Genomic DNA, 17,215 nt, shown 5'->3' on the forward strand with positions numbered 1-17,215 from the left:
GATATCAAGTTATAATTTATCGAATTTATGTTTTGGGTGGGCAACTCGCTTGTGAAATACGTTGTTATATTTGTGGTCCGTGTAGGTAAATACTACTCCGTAGAGCTCCTCTACTTCACAACAAGCGAGAACCTAGTGAAACTACATGCTCCATAGACATGTGGCGTCGCTAGCGCCGTTTTGAATGTCCATGGAGCATCCATGAACATTTATGGAGCATCCATGGATGTTCCAAGGTTGTTAATGTCAACACATGCAAATATGGACCCTCCGTACGGCGAGGAAATCCCTCGGATTATCGTTTAGGGCGTGGCGGAATACGGGGTACATCTTTTCTGAAGAAGTAATTTATTTACTTTAGAATATCCTTTACCTCTATTGTATCTACAACATAGAGAACAATATTGATTCCAGCCACGTGAGATTGTATAGAGTGGACATGGACATACTAGTTGAATTTTGAGACATCCTCGTGAAGTCAAACACCCATCTTTGGTACAAGACACAGAATCGGACTAGAATATATTTTAAGGATAATTTTAAAGTAATTACACTAGTCAAGAAAGCCACAATGTTAATACTTTCGAGGTGTCCACTAATAACGAGGGAAATGGTTTGATTGCTGAAGAATCAAGGCCACATTGGGGTGGCTTTGGGTGGCATCAATGTCGAACCTCAATGCTGAAGCGACGAGCATCAACAATGTGGAAATTGGATAATTTGGGTAATCAAAAAAGGTCTCACTTTCGGAGCTCGAAGATATACTCAGGTTCAAGTATATCGAGTATAAAGCCTCCGGACTCTAGCCTCGTTTTTGGATACTTCAAGCGATCAGTCTCTCATTCTTCGTTTATCTTATTCGTTGCTTCTCACATTCTTTGCTTCTCACATTCTTTACTTCTATCATTTACATTACCATCTTCCGGTTCAAGATGAAATTCTCCGTTTCGTGTGTTGCTGCTTTCTTCGCGGCTACGGTGCTGGCCACCCCGATCCCCGACGATGCACTCGCCAAGCGGGCAGATCGTGGTCAATACACCGTCTCTGGCCTTGGATGGCACAAGAAGGAGATCCTCAATGCTGGTGGCAACTCTCTCGATATTGCCATTGCCATGCTCGAGAAGTAAGATTCGAACCATAGTATAATACCATGTATAATATTGACAGTCAATCACAGTGAGGATATGAACAACGGCCACTATCCCTATGGTGACGCCAAGACCCAGGATGCAGCAAACTTTGGTCTGTTCAAGCAGAACTGGGGTCAGCTCCGCGTTTGTGCCTCGCGCTACGGCTTTGTTGGAAAGTCCGAGTCGCAGTGGAATGAAGGAGCGATTCTCAAGTAAGGAAACCCTAGATGATATGATTTGAATGACTACTTACCTTCCGAAAGCTCCAATGTGCATGCCGACGTCGCCTCCCGTTGGGACTGCCAGAACCACTACGGCTACGACAAGTGGTTTGCTGGCCACCGCAACGGTGCAAGCGGTCTGGCCAACCCTTACACCCAGGACATTCAGAGTAAGTTTCCATATATATATAGTGTTCACAATTGTGATAGCGACGCTGACCCTTTTGCAGATTACAAGTCGGCTGTCCAGTGGATTCAGCAGCAGATTGACAGCAAAGAGTCCTACAAGACTGACGACACTCGCTTCTGGGTTAGCGTTGTTGCTATCTAGGCAAAACGCAGATTTTAACCCTCCACACCTTTGGATTCTATCTACAGTCTTGGCTCACATGATGGATCTGAAACCGGTTGCGTTGGCCCATCCAAAGTTCTAAGTAATATGGCTGTTACCTAGTTCTTTTGTGATCAAAGAACACCACAACGCTATGTGAGAGTGGATTTGGCACGGAGAATGGGCCTTTGAGTGTATAAATAGAAAACTATGTAGTTATCAAATGTTATCCTTGGTAGCGATGCATGTCTTGTCCGTCCTTATGGCACCCAATAGGGCGCTTTCTCATCATATTCTCAAGTTGACCACATTGTGGCATGAGCAAAATCTTTAACAATGTCATGAATTTTTGGTGTATCAATTGAGACGAATATAATATGTACGACTGGAACATGTAGAGAATTCTAAAATTTAGAATATAGGGAAGAACGCACTTTTGTACAAGGAGTTCCTCCTTCAGTCCGTATTATAGAATTGTGTACGGGGAATACAGTTTTCTATATCTAGTAGCGAAGCTCTACAGTATTGGCTTCATCATTAAAACTAGTGATAGGTGAAAGAAGAAAGACGAAGAAGAAAATGGAATCAAATATATAAAAGAATACAGTATTAAAAGGAAAAGAAGGGATAAAATAACCGGAAGAAGTGCTGATATATATAGTTGACGAATCCAGCCTCTACTTGTGAAATATAGGCTCTAATCAGTATGATACCCTCATCTCATACACCGAGGATATGTTTGCAAAAATAAGTATATTAAAACTATAAACTGACGCTATGTAAGACGACGTAGATATAAAACTAGCCTGTATAATGTACGTAAATGGGTATCAAAGAGGAATGACTAGAGCTTTGCCTCAGTTCCAATTGCATTGCGACGCATTTGCCGAGACGATACATCGACAGGCACCGGAGCCGCGGCGTTTTGGAACAGTTTCCGCCCAACAAGATCAGACATAGTAAGAACGCGTGAGGAAACAGTTGCGCCATCCCGACGGTTTTTGCTGTGAAAGGTTAGTCGTATATTGGGGGAGATGGTGTGATTAGAATGGACTCACCCCTCGCGACGGGACTGTGCGATCAATTCAACAAAGTCCCACAGTCGACCACCGGCCATAACCTTCCCAGTATTCTCATCACGCCGAGGTGCCCATTCAGGAGCCAGCCTGAGAGACGGACCGCCACGCGATCCTTTGTTCTTCGCAACTAGGATAATCCCCTCTTCTTCAAATCGTTGATAAGAATTCTTGAGGGTCTCTTTGTTGACGGCCTCGAAGTAGGAGAGGTCACCTTGGTGGTATAACGTTTTACCGAGCTGGGAATGCAAATATTAATGAAATGGACGGCATGGGCCGGGGGAAGAAAAACTCACAACCTGAGCACTATCCTGTGCTTTCTTAGTGTCGATCCAAACTTCCTTCCGCCCATCGAGAGGCGGCGTCAACCCAAGGAGGGACACTGAGCCAAGCCAACACGCCTCGATGAAAGGCCAGATCAGGAAGCAGTAGAAGTCATAGTTCTCGCGACCACATAGTCGCTCAGACTCACTCAATTCAACGTAAACTGGTGTCCCGGACTCGTCACGGGTGATTTTGATCACATCATCCTTCTCCAGCCCACGCAAGGTTTTATCGAAGTTGTGAGCCAAGCCCTCCGGCGGGAAAATGAATTCACCGCGGAAAAGCTGAGATAGGAATGATACCTGTTTCTTCAAATCCTCATAGGTGATTCTTTGATTGGCAGGTCCGCCACCTTGCTTGATCTTTGTGTACATAGCCACTGACACTAGTGCTTCAGTGATGAAAAGGTGAATGAGCATATTCCGGTAAAAGGAAAGTTGGAAACGATCCACCGCATAGTATGTTGGCTCGACTAGACCTGAAATCACACCAACGAGTTTGGGTCCTAGGACATCTAGTGCACGGTCGACAACCGTCTCAGTTGGCGAGTGATAGAAATGTGCGACCCTGCCACCTTTGGCTCGCACCCGGTCGCAGAGCCAGTCTAATCGGCGTACTAATTCGGCCTTTCCGACTCCCCGGCCACGTAAAGTCAAGAGCACGGTTCCCACAAGGGCGGTTGGCATCATCACAGACACGTCGTTGATATCGGACAGAACCCGATAACCGAATGTTCTTAGAATGCGGCCTCGATCAGTATAGCTAAGTTTGTTATTGATGTCAGTGCTGGGGCGATCTAGTCGCGTAAGTTGCTGGCCAATGAAGTCGCGAAGACTCCATGGCTCGTGGAAACGAACATCCACTCGGCCTAGCTTCAGGGACAAAACCGAGGACGAAGAGATAAAATCAGCCAAGTTCTCCTTTGCTTTCGGTTGGCCAAGAAGCTCGCTGATGTATGACCTAGAAAATGGGTTAATGTCAATGTCCACCAAAAGGGTTAGAGTGCCAGCGGGGTGTCATACTCAGTCTCAATGACCTTGTCGTATTGAGTGCTGACGGGACAGATGATGAGGTCTTCAACCCGACCTGATAGTATACTGTCCATAATGAAACTCAAGATTCCAAACTTAGGTGAAAGCAGTTTTCCAGTTCTGGAGCGACCGCCTTCGATGAAGCATTGGAAGTTGAAGCCTTGTTGAAGAAGGGTGTCGATATAAGCTTGCACGACAGTATTGTACAAGGGATCATTTCCAAAGCTGCGTCGAATCCACATGGCGCCTACATACAAGGTTAGTAATAGCTAAAATCTAACAGGATATTGTGTTGCAACCGACCTGCATGTTGTAAGAAAGCGCCCAGCAACGGGATATTGAGATTGTCACCAGCGACAATGACTGGCAAAGAAATGCCGAGACGGTAACAGATAAGTTGCAGGGAGACATAGTCCACATGGGATTTGTGACAAGGCAGGAAGACAATCGACTGCTTCTTCTTGGCAGCAGTTTCGGCTACAGATCTTAAACGTAAGACTTCTTCGCTAGATACGTGGATGCCTAAGGTGAATCTCGTTTAGCATTGGCTCGTGATAGAAGTATAGCGGAGGAAATTTACCTTGATGGTACGCGCGAGTCAAGAGCTGTGTGCACATATAATAAGCACTCCGAATAAATGTTTTGCTTTCCATCTTGCAAATCATGTTTTCCATCATTTCATCCACAACTTCCCGAAGATTATCTTCAATCTCCGTCCGGCGACGGGCTCGTTTTTCGTCCAGTGTTATACCTTCGTTGATTGCCAGCAATCCTTCCTTCTCTTCCACCACGAGTCGACCGTTCGCCAATTCAGTGATCTTGTTTTGCAGGAGCAGGCTGTCCAATATGGAGGTCTTCATCCTTTCGGAGAAGCCTGAATAGAAGATCGGTTGGCCGATAGGTTCGTCATAGGCACGCCAGCCCGTGCCGGACATGTACAGGCTCACTTCGCGGAGAAAGTCGAAGGGGTTCTCGCGAAATCGAGCCATATGGCGGACAAGGTTGCGTTCGGTGATTTGTTCATTTTGGGTTTCCGGACCCCCAGTGAAGCCTGACGGGTGGATTGTCAACTGTGAGTTGACGATTTCCAGATCTGGTGCCGAGTGGTCATCGGCAATAGCCGACTTGCGAGACGGCATTTTAGAAGGGGGCGGGGCGAGAATGGGTATACTTCAGGTCAGCTCACGAAAAACAAGGCTAGGTCCATGGGAGAAAAGGAGAAGAGGAATCGGATGGGAAGCTCAAAGTGAGGAGGTGCGGGACCGAATCATAGCTTGAACCCCCCCAAGCTCTTAAGCGCCAACCAAACGGTAGATCGCCCCCGGATGTTTTTCGGATTTCCCCAGAAATGGGCCGAGGCAGGTCACGTGCTCTTAAGCTCTCATCCCACGTTCCTCAGATGTTGACGTGCATCCCAACCTTGGAATTGCATTGAGCTTATTCATCATCTTTAGACAAACATGTCTCGCTTTGTCAATGGAGCGAGGTCGTTTTCGAGTATGTCTCTTTTGTGGAAATTTCTAACTCAAGATAAGCTCACTTTATCCTAGCGACGGCTTCATCCCTCTTTGCCGATGCGACCGCGGCTTCACAATCTGTTCGCCAACCATCCAGCTTTCAAGTCTTCCGCGATGTTCCCTCCATACGGGGACTCCGGCGCCAATTGTTGCAGAAGGACCGAAGTGTAGGCTTTGTTCCTACCATGGGCGCACTCCATGAAGGTCATCTCTCCCTAATTCGACAAGCTGCTCGCGAGAATACAGACATTTTCGTCAGCATCTTCGTCAATCCCACACAATTCGGAGTCACGGAAGATCTGTCCAGCTATCCCCGCACCTGGGATACAGACGTTGAGAAATTGGAAAGGCTGAATGAGGAGCTCGAACGATTGGGAGAAAATAGTGCAAGTGCCGGGCGCATCACTGCCATTTTCGCACCGACCTCGAAGGTCATGTACCCCGGTCTACCCCCTACCTCAGAGGTTAATGGATACGGCTCGTTTGTCACAATTACCCCGCTGTCCACTAAACTGGAGGGCGGTTCGCGTCCGGTATTCTTCCGGGGTGTGGCGACAGTTTGCATGAAGCTCTTCAACATCACAACCCCCGATCGTGTGTACTTTGGCCAGAAGGATGTCCAACAAACCGTGGTAATCAAGCGTATGGTAGAGGATTTCCATGTTGGCACCGAATTGCGAATCATTGAAACTACGCGTGAACATGACGGCCTGGCGCTGAGCTCGCGGAACGTCTACCTGGGCGACCGAAGACGAACTGTTGGGCTCACCATCTACAAGGCGCTGAAAGCCGCCGAAGAAGTATACCTGGGCGGCAAGAACAGCCGGGAAGAGATCCTTGGGGCTGCTCGCAAGGTGACAGATTCTGTTCTTTCCGCACAACAATCCCTTTCACCAGCCGAGAGAGCACTTTACGAGGTCGACTATGTTTCTCTCGCCGACCCTGACACCCTTGACGAGCTGGAAGTTGTCGACCCAGCCAAGGGCGCCGTTCTGAGTACCGCATTCAAGATGGCACCGCTGGAAGAGTCCAAACCAGGCGAAGACTGTGGATTGGGCGATGGTAAAGTCCCCGTGCGACTGATTGATAACCTCATTTTCGGTCCTCGTGCTTAACATCATACCAAACGCCCAGTAATGAACATTTAACCCTTTAGCATAGCACGGTTTGCAAGCAAGCCATTTACATACATTCCTGAAGAACAAGCTCCAAAAGCAAAATAGACGTCGAATATTCAACTATATCCCTCCATTTACCTTTTCAATGTAAACAAAGTAGGGCAAATCCCTAGGGCGGAGAAAATTTGCCTGAGAGCCTGGAAGTCTTGGCGCAGAAAAAAAGTCTCGAAAGCTTTTGGATCGTCGGTCCAGCAAAATCTTTCACAACTCCCCTCCATTTTCACCGGGGATCACCATCTTTCAAAATGGCCGACGATGGAATGCTTATGAACTTTAGCATTGGTGACAGTGTCATCAAGCCTGAAGCGAAGTTCAAAGGAGGAACATGGCGAGACCGACTGACCGCAAAGAAGCGCTCAGCCCACCGAGTAACCGAGAAAGAACCCGGAGATGGAGAAGCAGCTGCGCGCAATGCGGCATCCAAAAACCCGAACCAGATTCAACTCGGTACACGACCCGTGAAAAGACAAAGGACTGAAGACACAGACTCGTTCAATCGCCCTAGCGCCCCGCGCTCTGGTGGTGATCGACGACCCCAGCAACATCCACGAGACCCCCGCCAGTTCATTTCCTCGCTTTTTAGTAGCAACCCCGAAGCGCGCAATCCAGAAGAGCCCAAGGAGGAGAGAGATGCAGAAGATGCGAAACCGACTAATGCGCCGCTGATCGACGGGCTGGATACCTTTACGAATCTGGGCCTGTCTCCTAATCTTGCGGCGCATCTGCTGACGAAGCTCGAGCTTAAGGCGCCGACGGCTATCCAGACAAGCTCAATTACACAATTGCTTAAGGAGGAAAGCGATGCTTTCATTCAGGCCGAAACTGGTTCCGGAAAGACTCTGGCTTATCTTCTGCCGCTGGTGCAGCGGATTATAGATCTCTCAAAAGCGAAGAACGAGCATACCGATACCCAAGTCCACCGAGACAGTGGATTGTTCGCTATCATTTTGGCACCCACCCGTGAACTGTGCAAGCAGATCTCCGTCGTGTTGGAGAACATCTTGCGCTGCGCGAACTGGATTGTGTGTGGAACGGTAATTGGTGGAGAGAAGAAAAAGTCTGAGAAGGCACGATTGAGAAAAGGATTAAATATTCTTGTCGCAACCCCCGGTCGGTTGGTAGACCATCTCGACAATACGGAAGCGTTGGAGGTCAGCAATGTGCGGTGGCTCGTGCTTGACGAGGGTGATCGCTTGATGGACATGGGCTTCGAGGAGGAATTGCAAGGCATTGTCAAGAAACTCGATGCTAGACAACGGCCGAGTCGTGTTCCCGGTGTGCCTACACGTAGGACGACAATTCTGTGCTCTGCTACGCTGAAGATGAATGTCCAAAAGCTGGGAGAAATCAGTTTGAAGGACGCTGTACACATCAAGGCCGACCCGTCCGACGAGGACGATGAGAAGTCAAATAAGGAGGACGAGGAGTCATTCCGCGTCCCCGCCCAGCTTAAGCAATCGTACGCGATTGTACCAGCTAAACTACGTCTAGTCTCATTAACAGCCTACTTGAAGAGGACGTTCATGCGGAAGGGATCTGTGATGAAGGCCATTGTTTTCATGTCTTGCGCTGACGTGGTCGATTTCCATTTCGAGCTATTCTCGAGGAATCAAGACCGCGAGCAACAAAGGAAGATTGACGACGAAGAAAAGGATGGAAAGGATGGAAAGGATGGAAAGGATGGAAAGGATGGAAAGGATGGAAAGGATGAGAAAGACGAAAAAGATGAGAAGGACGAAGAAAAGGAAAAACTGTCAGCCCACGGCACTATTGCTCCCGGTAGAGCCTTTTCGACCCCGACGAATCCGGTCATCTTGCATCGACTGCACGGCTCCCTTCCCCAAAATGTTCGAACTGCTACCCTCGGCTCTTTCTCTCGCAGTACTGAGGCTTGTGTCATGATCTGTACTGATGTGGCTTCGCGTGGTCTGGATTTGCCCAACGTGGACTTGGTTGTCGAATACGACCCGGCCTTCAGTTCTGATGACCATACTCATCGTATTGGTCGTACTGCCCGTGTGGGCCGAGACGGCCGTGCCCTCGTCTTCCTCCAACCCGGCTGCGAGGAGAACTATGTCGAAGTCCTAAAGCGCGGTTACCGCGATGGAGGCAAGGCGCTTACCCGCACTGATGCAAACGAGATTCTCAAGCGTGGCTTTGGCGGCAACGACAAGAGGAAGAACTGGGAGGAAAAGACAACCGATTGGCAGATAGACGTGGAGCGTTGGGCACTTGATAACCCAGACTATTTGGAAATGGCTCGACGGGCGTTCCAGTCTCATGTCCGAGCCTACGCAACCCACACCTCAGCTGAACGGAGCATGTTCAACATTAAGGAACTCCACTTGGGTCATCTTGCGAAGAGCTTCGCCCTGCGCGACCGACCAGGCAAAATCAACGTCCCTGGTCTGCGACCTGGACAAGAAGACACTAAGAAGGACTTCAAGGCAGCGCGAAACGGTGCTGCAGGCAATAAGAGAAAGGCCGAGGATGCTCCATCTTCCACAAATGTTACGGATGAGGCTGCTCGGAAGATGAGAGCCAAGATGAGGGAGCATATGTCTGGAGCCAACGAGTTCAACTTGGCATGATCTTTTGCTCTGTGGACTCCTTCAAAAAAGCATGGTCGTATGGTTGTTTTGTAGCATTAGCATTTATCTCAGTAGATATCCCATAATGAAATCTTCCCGTCCTTAGACCCAGCCGCTAGCCAATGAGTTCGTTGTACTTTTTGATTCCGTTGTTGCTGCACTGTTGCAAGGGAGTAATCGCGTCCGTCGACGGCGGTCTCTCCTGCTGCGCACTGGTCTGTGTCTCGGGGTTCTTGTTTTGCAGACTCAGCCGATGATGACACCAACGAAGACATGCTTTCAATTTCCCCGAGCGCTACAGAATAACAACCATCCTTATGCCACTTCAGCACAGCCAGCTCCTTCATGGTTTTGCCGGAGTACACCCGGATCCTGCTGTCCCAGCCAGCAGTAGCAAATATCTTCCCATCCGATCGGATCCGTAGACCTTGCTGGCCCGAATGTTTGGTGTTGACAATCTTCAAGGGGGATTCTTCTTTGTAGCCAGCGGTAGGGATATAACCCGTAGACCCTATGCTGGGGATGGGATGCTTGACGATCAGAGCATCCGCAGAAGAAGAGATGAAGTACCCATGGGAAGGGGCGACATCTAAAGAAAGAACCGGCTGGGAATGAGGGCGACCAGCATAAAGCTTGTCCCATTTCAAAGGGTTGTTGCTTATATACTCACGCTCAAGACTGGCCGATTTGAGAGCTTCACGATGAACGAAGACCATTACGTGGCCATCTTCATATGCAGAGGCGATGTAGAGCTCCCCAGAAGGTGACACCATGATATTCACAGCCATTAACATCCCCGTTTTGGTCGGTTGATCAGAAGGAATAGTACTGATTCTGCGCTCAGATGGTAGGTGGAAGATATCGACTCCACCAGAGTCCAAGGCATTGGGTACTGCGAAGAGAATGTTCTCTGGTTTTCCAGATTGGGATGGAAGCGCAGGAAGCCCATCTGAATTCACAAATGCCATTGAGAATGCGCAGAAATTGAGCGCATTCACAGGCAAGGAATGGAGTAACCACGGCTGGGTTTTACTTCCTGCCAGTGCGGTCTCCGTCGCATCCACTGGAAGCGTTTTATCGAGGAAAGATTCATCCTCTGGTCGAAGCTTCCACACACATAGTTTGTGGTCGCGGCCATGTCTATTGCAGATGTTAGTAGGATGACCGATGCCCCCCCCGGGGCTAGATCGGGGTGGATGAATCATCATACGTGTAAATCTCAGTTGCACCTGAGCCAACATCAAAGCCTCTGGCCTCCAAAATGGCTCCCTCGTGGGCCTTCCATGTCGTCACAGGGCGTTTGGTGACCAGGTCCCAAACAACGATCCAGCCATTAGCGTCGCCGGATACAAGCCGTAAATTCTGGCTGTAGATGTGCAGGGCATGAATGGGAGAAGCATGTCCACGAAGGATGTATATTGGGGTAGCTGGAGATTGAGCTTGAACTGAATTGGTGTCCATCCCAAATGCCTCGTGGTTGTTGTTTGTAGATAGATATCTTCCATCTTCTATGTTGTACCGGCAGAGGTGCCCTGTGGAATTGCCTCCTTACACCGCCATACTTGAGCCTCACTCACCTATGATCGTGACTTATTTTGGCGTCTATTTTTAGATCTTCATGGTTTGTTTGGTCGTCAGTAATATAATACAAATCACAAATGGTTCAAATTCAAAATGCAGCAAGAAATGCGCCAGCCAACAAGTCTTGAAATCTTGGCCTGAGGCGACAAACAACATACACGGTTTGTCTCATGCCGCTTTAGTCACCTCTTGCCGCTTTTTGATCACTGGTCCTGTTTACATGAAGGATACAATCCACTGTAATACTTCAACAATCCCTAATAAGATACATGTGTTCGATGCAATCCACAACTTGAAGGATGAAGAGGAATACTACTAGGCAAAGCATAATATTAAAATCAGACCAAAACACTATGCACTCATAACACTACAGTGTGACCGATGAATATGTAATAATTCACAATACGAACTCCTCATAAGCCTTAACTAAGGAAAAGAAGATCGACAAATATAAAGTAAAGAAAGGTCTCGAGAGCCTAGACATAATATCGAAAGAGCAGACCTTCATGTAAAGGACCCTTACTTCGCTTAGTATAACGAATCTAATAATATCAGTACCGTATAAACAGATCTTTCTATGTCTATACCCAAGAGCCTATAAGGTTCTGATAGAATAGATACCTATACATCTAGCTTCCATGTGTTAGAGACTTCGATTCGAGAAAATAAGATCCGGAAATCACATCAACTGTGACCGTAACTTTCGTCATTGGATTCGTCAAACTGGGGAACAGACTCCCGAGGAACCTCGTATGCCACCGGCTAGACCGTCATATTCTGAGGTCATACAAACTCCTTGCATGTCCGATCAAATTCGGGTCTTATAATCGAGCTACGTTGAAGGATACGAAACAACATTGGACCCTGCAGCCCAGTTCCTACTAACAGGACGTTGGTAATATTCCCCGATGGAAGATATCCCGCTGCAATATTGAATACTGAGATGGTATACTATATATATATATTCCCTGCTCCGTCAAAAAAAGAGCCTTTACCAATAAGTCATAGTATATAGCCTTTTCGATACTCCTCTAGAACAGGATATAAATCTATTTACCTTGCTAAGACCGTTGCTATCGACATATTTAGGGAATATGGTAGAGCACACTGCATCGATATTTTATGTGCTTTCAATATGAATACATTCCGTAGTTTTACACTATCACAGAGTAAGGCAATTCGGTTTGGTGGCCCGTACAAATTGATAAAGAACGATTTCAAATCACTCAAGCCCGGCCGGTAGATCACTTTCATCTGGCCCCTCACTGTATTTAGTCGTGGATCTAGGCTTTTCATGACGGAGACGATCTCCCCTAATGATATTAGACTTGTTGATCGCTTCCCTTTCGTCCACCTCTAAACCGCTCTTAGTTAGTGGCCTGATACTTTAAGAATCCACCTCGGGAAATAACATGGACTTACCAAGCTGCTGATCAGAATTGGAATATGGAGGTTGCATTGGATCATCATATGACTGTTCATCTTCTTGGACGGGGACTTGATCTCTCAGATTTGCCTTTGGCTCTCTGGTATAGGAATTCTCCACGAAGTCCTCCGTCACGGGCGAAGGATCATTTTCTCTCTCGTAATTATCTTCTGCGGCTCTTTCGGTAGGGTTCGACATGTTGGAATCTGAGTTGACTTGTGTCCAATGTTTCAATGTAATACACCTAGAATGGAGATAAGAGGCGTCTTTAATGAATACCAGTTGCTAGAAGAATCTCAAAAAAAAGCCCTGTTATTTAGATCAGTCATTACAAAGTCGGAGATTGGCCGTGCTACTTATTGTCCAACTGTTCTGACGTATGGAGTATGTAATTCACAATTCTATGGCAAATATACGTCGCTATGACTTGGATTGTTCAAATTATTAACTAGTTCGATATATGAAGTCATAAGCCACGAGGTATTGATTATTGTGGCAAGTATTGGGCTCAATGGAATTGTGAAGCTCGACTAGAAGTCGGGAGAAGGTGGCTACTCAAATGAACCAAAATCGGCGCCTGCTCGATTCCGCATACCATACTGATGAAGGAGAGCAGTGACGGACTTCTCCCGAGGTAGACAAAACTGAAGATCCACGGCAGATAATCTTCAATACATCTTCAATACTACATAGTCCTTATATATACCGTGTCTTACTAGCCCTGAAGTAGATAGAAGGTTCCAAGGTTCTATGTAAAATAAGGGTGACCAATGAGAGGACTAATTAAGTAGTGGACGATCCATCCACGAGCTTTTTCCCGACATACAATCCCAAATAACGGGTAACATAGTCTATTACTTTAAACAATTCATGAGCGCGATATACGAGACATCATAATCAGCCCTTTTCTCTCCGTATACTTCGCCGAACCCAGATCTTTCGGAAGAAGATTCCCATCTCCATTTGCGATGAGAGCTTCAACAAGAGTCGCCCTCCCCCGCGTGCGTAAACCCAAGACGTCGGTACAATTCCACCGTGACATCGTTCCCCGCCTTGACAATGAGCCGCACTTGGACTTGACGAGGAAGTGACCGGTATGAACGGAGATGATCGATAGCCTCCTGGCACAATTTGCCCCCAAGTCCGTGGCCGCGATGTTCCGGGAGAGTAAACAAGCTCAGCATCTGCCATCGCTCTTCCTCTTCGTCAGATTTCTGTGGTGGTTGGCCAGCTTCCGTGGGTAACTCGAATTCAGCCCTGGATGAAGGTCCTCGCAAAGTTACCTGGCCGATCCATTGGATGCTATCGGGAGATGACGGATTAAGATTGAGTGGTGTTGCGGCACAAATAAAGAGTTCTCGATCAGGAAGAGTGAGACGATCTATCCAGTCGGCATCGGCGAAGGCCGCTTCGATATCATAAGTAGACGAGAAAGAGTCCGGTGAAGTCTTCAACGCCTTTAAGCGTAGGTCTCGATATCTTTGAGCGGAGACATTGATTCCCTCCGTCTTAGAGACACGGAAGAATGAGTAGGTATAGTTGGAAACCATGGAGAGGACTTGAAATCAGGGTATGCATTTCACCACACCATAGTCTTCATTGAGTATTTATCTGTTCTAATTTTGTGACTCAGATGGGGCAGGCTACGGCCAACTTGAAATTGGCCGATATCCATCGCTCACTGGGGGAGGTGATCCACTTTTCTAGGTTCTAAATATCCACTGTCGGCGTTATAGGGGATTCTCTGCCATGCGATGCTGAAGCTGATCATGCTAACCAGCTAGCGAATAGACCTGAATAAAGCCCTGGCCTAGTTTTATTACGGATTTGATCGTGAGAGTAGAAGCAGGGGAATCGATACGTATGAGCCCTTGGAACCCGGCAATATGGGATGCGACATGTGAAGATGAATATGGAGAAATATGAAGCAATAGTTTGGTAGTTTTTAATTTCAACCACAAATCGGCGGTATTTCCGGATTGATCAGCCGAGAAAGAATAATCCAATGGATATTCATAGGGTATAAGCACCGTGGACGTGAAGTTAGGCAATAATTCATGATTCGTCAAAGTGTTCAAAACATCAGATCAGATCAAATGTCCCATAGTGATACTGATTGAGTGCATGTTGGTGATGAGGTGGCACATAATATGCTTGATACGGGTGGCTCTCCAATGAGAAGTCACCCGCAGTCAACAAAGGATTATTTGGGCTTGGAGATGAGCCTGGGTGATTGGAGATTGATAGAGATGGGTCTAATTCATAGAAGTGATTGTGTATTTGGGCTGGCGTTACCGTGTGCGGGCGATCATCGGTCCGACTCCAAATTTGTTTGAGATCGTTTTTGATTGGTTCAGCACTGCTACCAGTCACTTTAGTGATGGTATCAAAGATACCGAGTACCTCCTCTTGCGCTGCTCGTGTGTCTAAGCACTCTGCAGCAAGTACAAGAAAGTACAGGGATATATCGGCCACACCTCTGTTCAACTGATCAGACACAGGTATTTCTGGAAGTTTGGTGGTTTTGTACTTACTGGTCTGTAGTGTGGGCAATAAGGCCGCACATTTCGTGTGCGTGGCTGCGTTGCATTTTCCGCATATTTTCATCCAACCCCGACTGGAAAGGGTGTGATTTTGCCAACAGAATACGACTGGCGTGGTAGAATAATCGAGAAACAATGGCAGATCGATTGGCAAGCCTGAAAAGAAATATGAGTTGGCGAATGAGACGGGGGTGTGTAAGATAATAGAGGACATACCAAACTTCAGGAAAGACCGAGTTGGAACTTGTTTGCCATGGCTGTAGATGGCCGAGGGGTACAAGGGATCTAGGAATAGATTTCGCCCATTGCTCACACCATCTGTTGTGGGTAATCCATTCCTGATCATCGGGCTGGATGGCCTGCGCCGCATCGTCATTTAAACTGCGAGAAGAGCGCGAAGGCGCCTGGAAGGTCATGACTCTCGCGAAAATATAAAGTATCCGATGATGCCATAGATCTTTATTGCCTCCGTTGGTGGCCTGTGAATGATCCATGTCCATGTTGACCCCCAGGTGTTTGGATCCCAAGACAATGTCCAATTATATCGCATACAGTTCAGAAGCTCTGCAACGACGCTGATCCTGAAACATGCTCCGCCTAGCCCAGGGGTTTTGGCAGTCCAGCCACATTCTCGGATCAAAGCTCGGGAGCCTGCGTTGTGATCTCCACTGTACCTTGATAGGGGTTGCATGGTTTCGGAGAAGCCGAGGGTAAGTGCTGCTGTTGCGCAGAGTACAGAGTCACGGTTAGGATCATGGATTGCATTAAGAAGATCCCGAGTAGCCGCGTCATAATAATGTGCCGCTTTTTCGTTCCCATAAGAAGGGTCTACAGAAGAGCGATGTCTAGCACCACACGCGAGAAACGCATTTAGCAATATGGGCTCGCCAATGGCAAAACCAGGAAGGATGTGGGAAAACTGCGTTTTGTGAGCAAACTATAAGAATAGAGAGTGAGGGATGTTACCCACATGGTTCATTTCATCCATTATGTCCATCCGGGGACCAACGTCTTCCATGAAAGTTCTGAGAAGAGAGACCTGCTCTGGGTCAGTGAGAAAAGCATGGTATTCATGTTTCCCAGCCAGTTTCCGCGCAAAATGGGACGTTCCGTGCGGGAGAAGTTCATCTCCAGGTACCAAGTGAGACTGGTGCCAGGTATCAGTTCCAACAAAATCCGCTGCATCTGGATGGGGGACATCAAAGCTCAGCGGATCAAACGAATGTGCTACGGATTGAAAGAGATTTGTCAAATCATCATCCCCCATAAAGTCAAAGTCATGGTGGGATTGTCTGTTCTCTTGTACAGGACTCTCCGGCTGGACGGGCGGGTATATCTCGAATCCTCCCACATACAGAGACGCGATCAAACGCGAGTCGTCTCGAAAGGTCACTTTCGACCCTGGGGGCCGAGCGATGATGTGTGGAGGTGCCACAGTTTGAGTGTCGATGAAATTGAGACGAACCCCACGTCGACAGATGCGATCCGACTTGCGACAATTGAGACATCGTCCCACGGCTTCGTCGCATTTCAAATGTCTTTGGCGACAGGTGAGGCAGCCTGTGCGTACTCTCCTAGCTTTGGTATCTGGCGCGTCCGAGGATTTCTTGCGACTGGACCGGGGTCGGGGTGTGCTTTGTGAATCGCTGGCCTGGCTTTTTGGAGTGGATGTCCTCGTGCTGACATTGGGCGACTGCGGCTGCGCCTTCGCTACTTTTCGAAGGTTCATTTTGCCGACGAACCGCAATATTGGCTTTATACCGCGACTATACTTCTAGTCTCCGGCGCCAACTGGAGTTCCAACCGATAGACGTTTCCCGAATACACAAGATGCCGCTGTAGGTTCTACCCAGATGGCCATGTTCGTTGTCGACGATTGCTAGGAGCAGTTTCAAAATTATATCCAGCTAGAGAAAAGAGGATTGCGACCGTCTTTAGGATTGGTGTTCAAGTCTAGCTTTGAATCCAACTACCAAGCGGCGGCACAGGAGGGGTAGGAAGAGAAGGATCGGCGAATAATTCTGGAGCGGCGAAAACAGGTCAGCTGAGGATTATCATCCGAAAGCGAAAGCACAGAATGAATATACTCACTAGCCCCTTGCTTGGCCACACAAACGTCTCGAAGTTGCGGAGAAGAGGGTGGATGTCAAGTTAAAGATCGAGTCAAGAAAAATAAGGTGGGTCGCTTTGCCAAGATCGCCGGTATAGGAGTACGAGGGGCATAGTAATGCACATGTAGTTATTTACATCAACCAAACAAGATACA

At 47.7% G+C, this 17,215-nt stretch overlaps 8 protein-coding genes across 8 annotated transcripts; 3 read left to right on the top strand and 5 right to left on the bottom strand.

Moving 5' to 3' along the window:
- Window positions 1-932: 932 nt before the first annotated feature.
- Window positions 933-1,682, top strand: N7516_006657 (uncharacterized protein; the record flags this gene model as incomplete). Its single annotated transcript, XM_057219377.1, has 4 exons — window positions 933-1,123; window positions 1,178-1,342; window positions 1,394-1,521; window positions 1,582-1,682. The coding sequence occupies 4 exons, from the start codon at window positions 933-935 to the stop codon at window positions 1,680-1,682; spliced, it is 585 nt and encodes a 194-aa protein (XP_057073468.1).
- Window positions 1,683-2,526: 844 nt separating this feature from the next.
- N7516_006658 (lysophospholipid acyltransferase family protein) lies at window positions 2,527-5,252 on the bottom strand (the record flags this gene model as incomplete). Its single annotated transcript, XM_057219378.1, has 6 exons — window positions 2,527-2,686; window positions 2,741-2,997; window positions 3,055-4,042; window positions 4,105-4,360; window positions 4,417-4,635; window positions 4,694-5,252. 6 exons carry the CDS (start codon window positions 5,250-5,252, stop codon window positions 2,527-2,529), a joined length of 2,439 nt encoding a protein of 812 aa, XP_057073469.1.
- A 321-nt stretch (window positions 5,253-5,573) lies between these two features.
- On the top strand, window positions 5,574-6,745 carry N7516_006659 (pantoate--beta-alanine ligase PAN6; the record flags this gene model as incomplete). The annotated part of the gene is made up of 2 exons (XM_057219379.1): window positions 5,574-5,610; window positions 5,664-6,745. 2 exons carry the CDS (start codon window positions 5,574-5,576, stop codon window positions 6,743-6,745), a joined length of 1,119 nt encoding a protein of 372 aa, XP_057073470.1.
- Window positions 6,746-7,053: 308 nt separating this feature from the next.
- On the top strand, window positions 7,054-9,399 carry dbp7 (putative ATP-dependent RNA helicase; the record flags this gene model as incomplete). The annotated part of the gene is made up of 1 exon (XM_057219380.1): window positions 7,054-9,399. The coding sequence occupies one exon, from the start codon at window positions 7,054-7,056 to the stop codon at window positions 9,397-9,399; it is 2,346 nt and encodes a 781-aa protein (XP_057073471.1).
- A 68-nt stretch (window positions 9,400-9,467) lies between these two features.
- On the bottom strand, window positions 9,468-10,860 carry N7516_006661 (WD40 repeat domain-containing protein; the record flags this gene model as incomplete). The annotated part of the gene is made up of 2 exons (XM_057219381.1): window positions 9,468-10,539; window positions 10,610-10,860. 2 exons carry the CDS (start codon window positions 10,858-10,860, stop codon window positions 9,468-9,470), a joined length of 1,323 nt encoding a protein of 440 aa, XP_057073472.1.
- A 1,342-nt stretch (window positions 10,861-12,202) lies between these two features.
- Window positions 12,203-12,604, bottom strand: N7516_006662 (uncharacterized protein; the record flags this gene model as incomplete). Its single annotated transcript, XM_057219382.1, has 2 exons — window positions 12,203-12,336; window positions 12,403-12,604. 2 exons carry the CDS (start codon window positions 12,602-12,604, stop codon window positions 12,203-12,205), a joined length of 336 nt encoding a protein of 111 aa, XP_057073473.1.
- A 779-nt stretch (window positions 12,605-13,383) lies between these two features.
- Window positions 13,384-13,956, bottom strand: N7516_006663 (GNAT family N-acetyltransferase; the record flags this gene model as incomplete). Its single annotated transcript, XM_057219383.1, has 1 exon — window positions 13,384-13,956. One exon carries the CDS (start codon window positions 13,954-13,956, stop codon window positions 13,384-13,386), a length of 573 nt encoding a protein of 190 aa, XP_057073474.1.
- Window positions 13,957-14,488: 532 nt separating this feature from the next.
- Window positions 14,489-16,678, bottom strand: N7516_006664 (Zn(II)2Cys6 transcription factor; the record flags this gene model as incomplete). The annotated part of the gene is made up of 5 exons (XM_057219384.1): window positions 14,489-14,885; window positions 14,941-15,105; window positions 15,166-15,367; window positions 15,502-15,868; window positions 15,920-16,678. The coding sequence occupies 5 exons, from the start codon at window positions 16,676-16,678 to the stop codon at window positions 14,489-14,491; spliced, it is 1,890 nt and encodes a 629-aa protein (XP_057073475.1).
- Between the last annotated feature and the right edge of the window lie 537 nt (window positions 16,679-17,215).

This window comes from Penicillium verrucosum (genome assembly GCF_028828655.1).
Source record: "Penicillium verrucosum strain IBT 35672 chromosome Unknown utg000002l_segment0_segment0, whole genome shotgun sequence".
Taxonomy (NCBI): domain Eukaryota; kingdom Fungi; phylum Ascomycota; class Eurotiomycetes; order Eurotiales; family Aspergillaceae; genus Penicillium; species Penicillium verrucosum.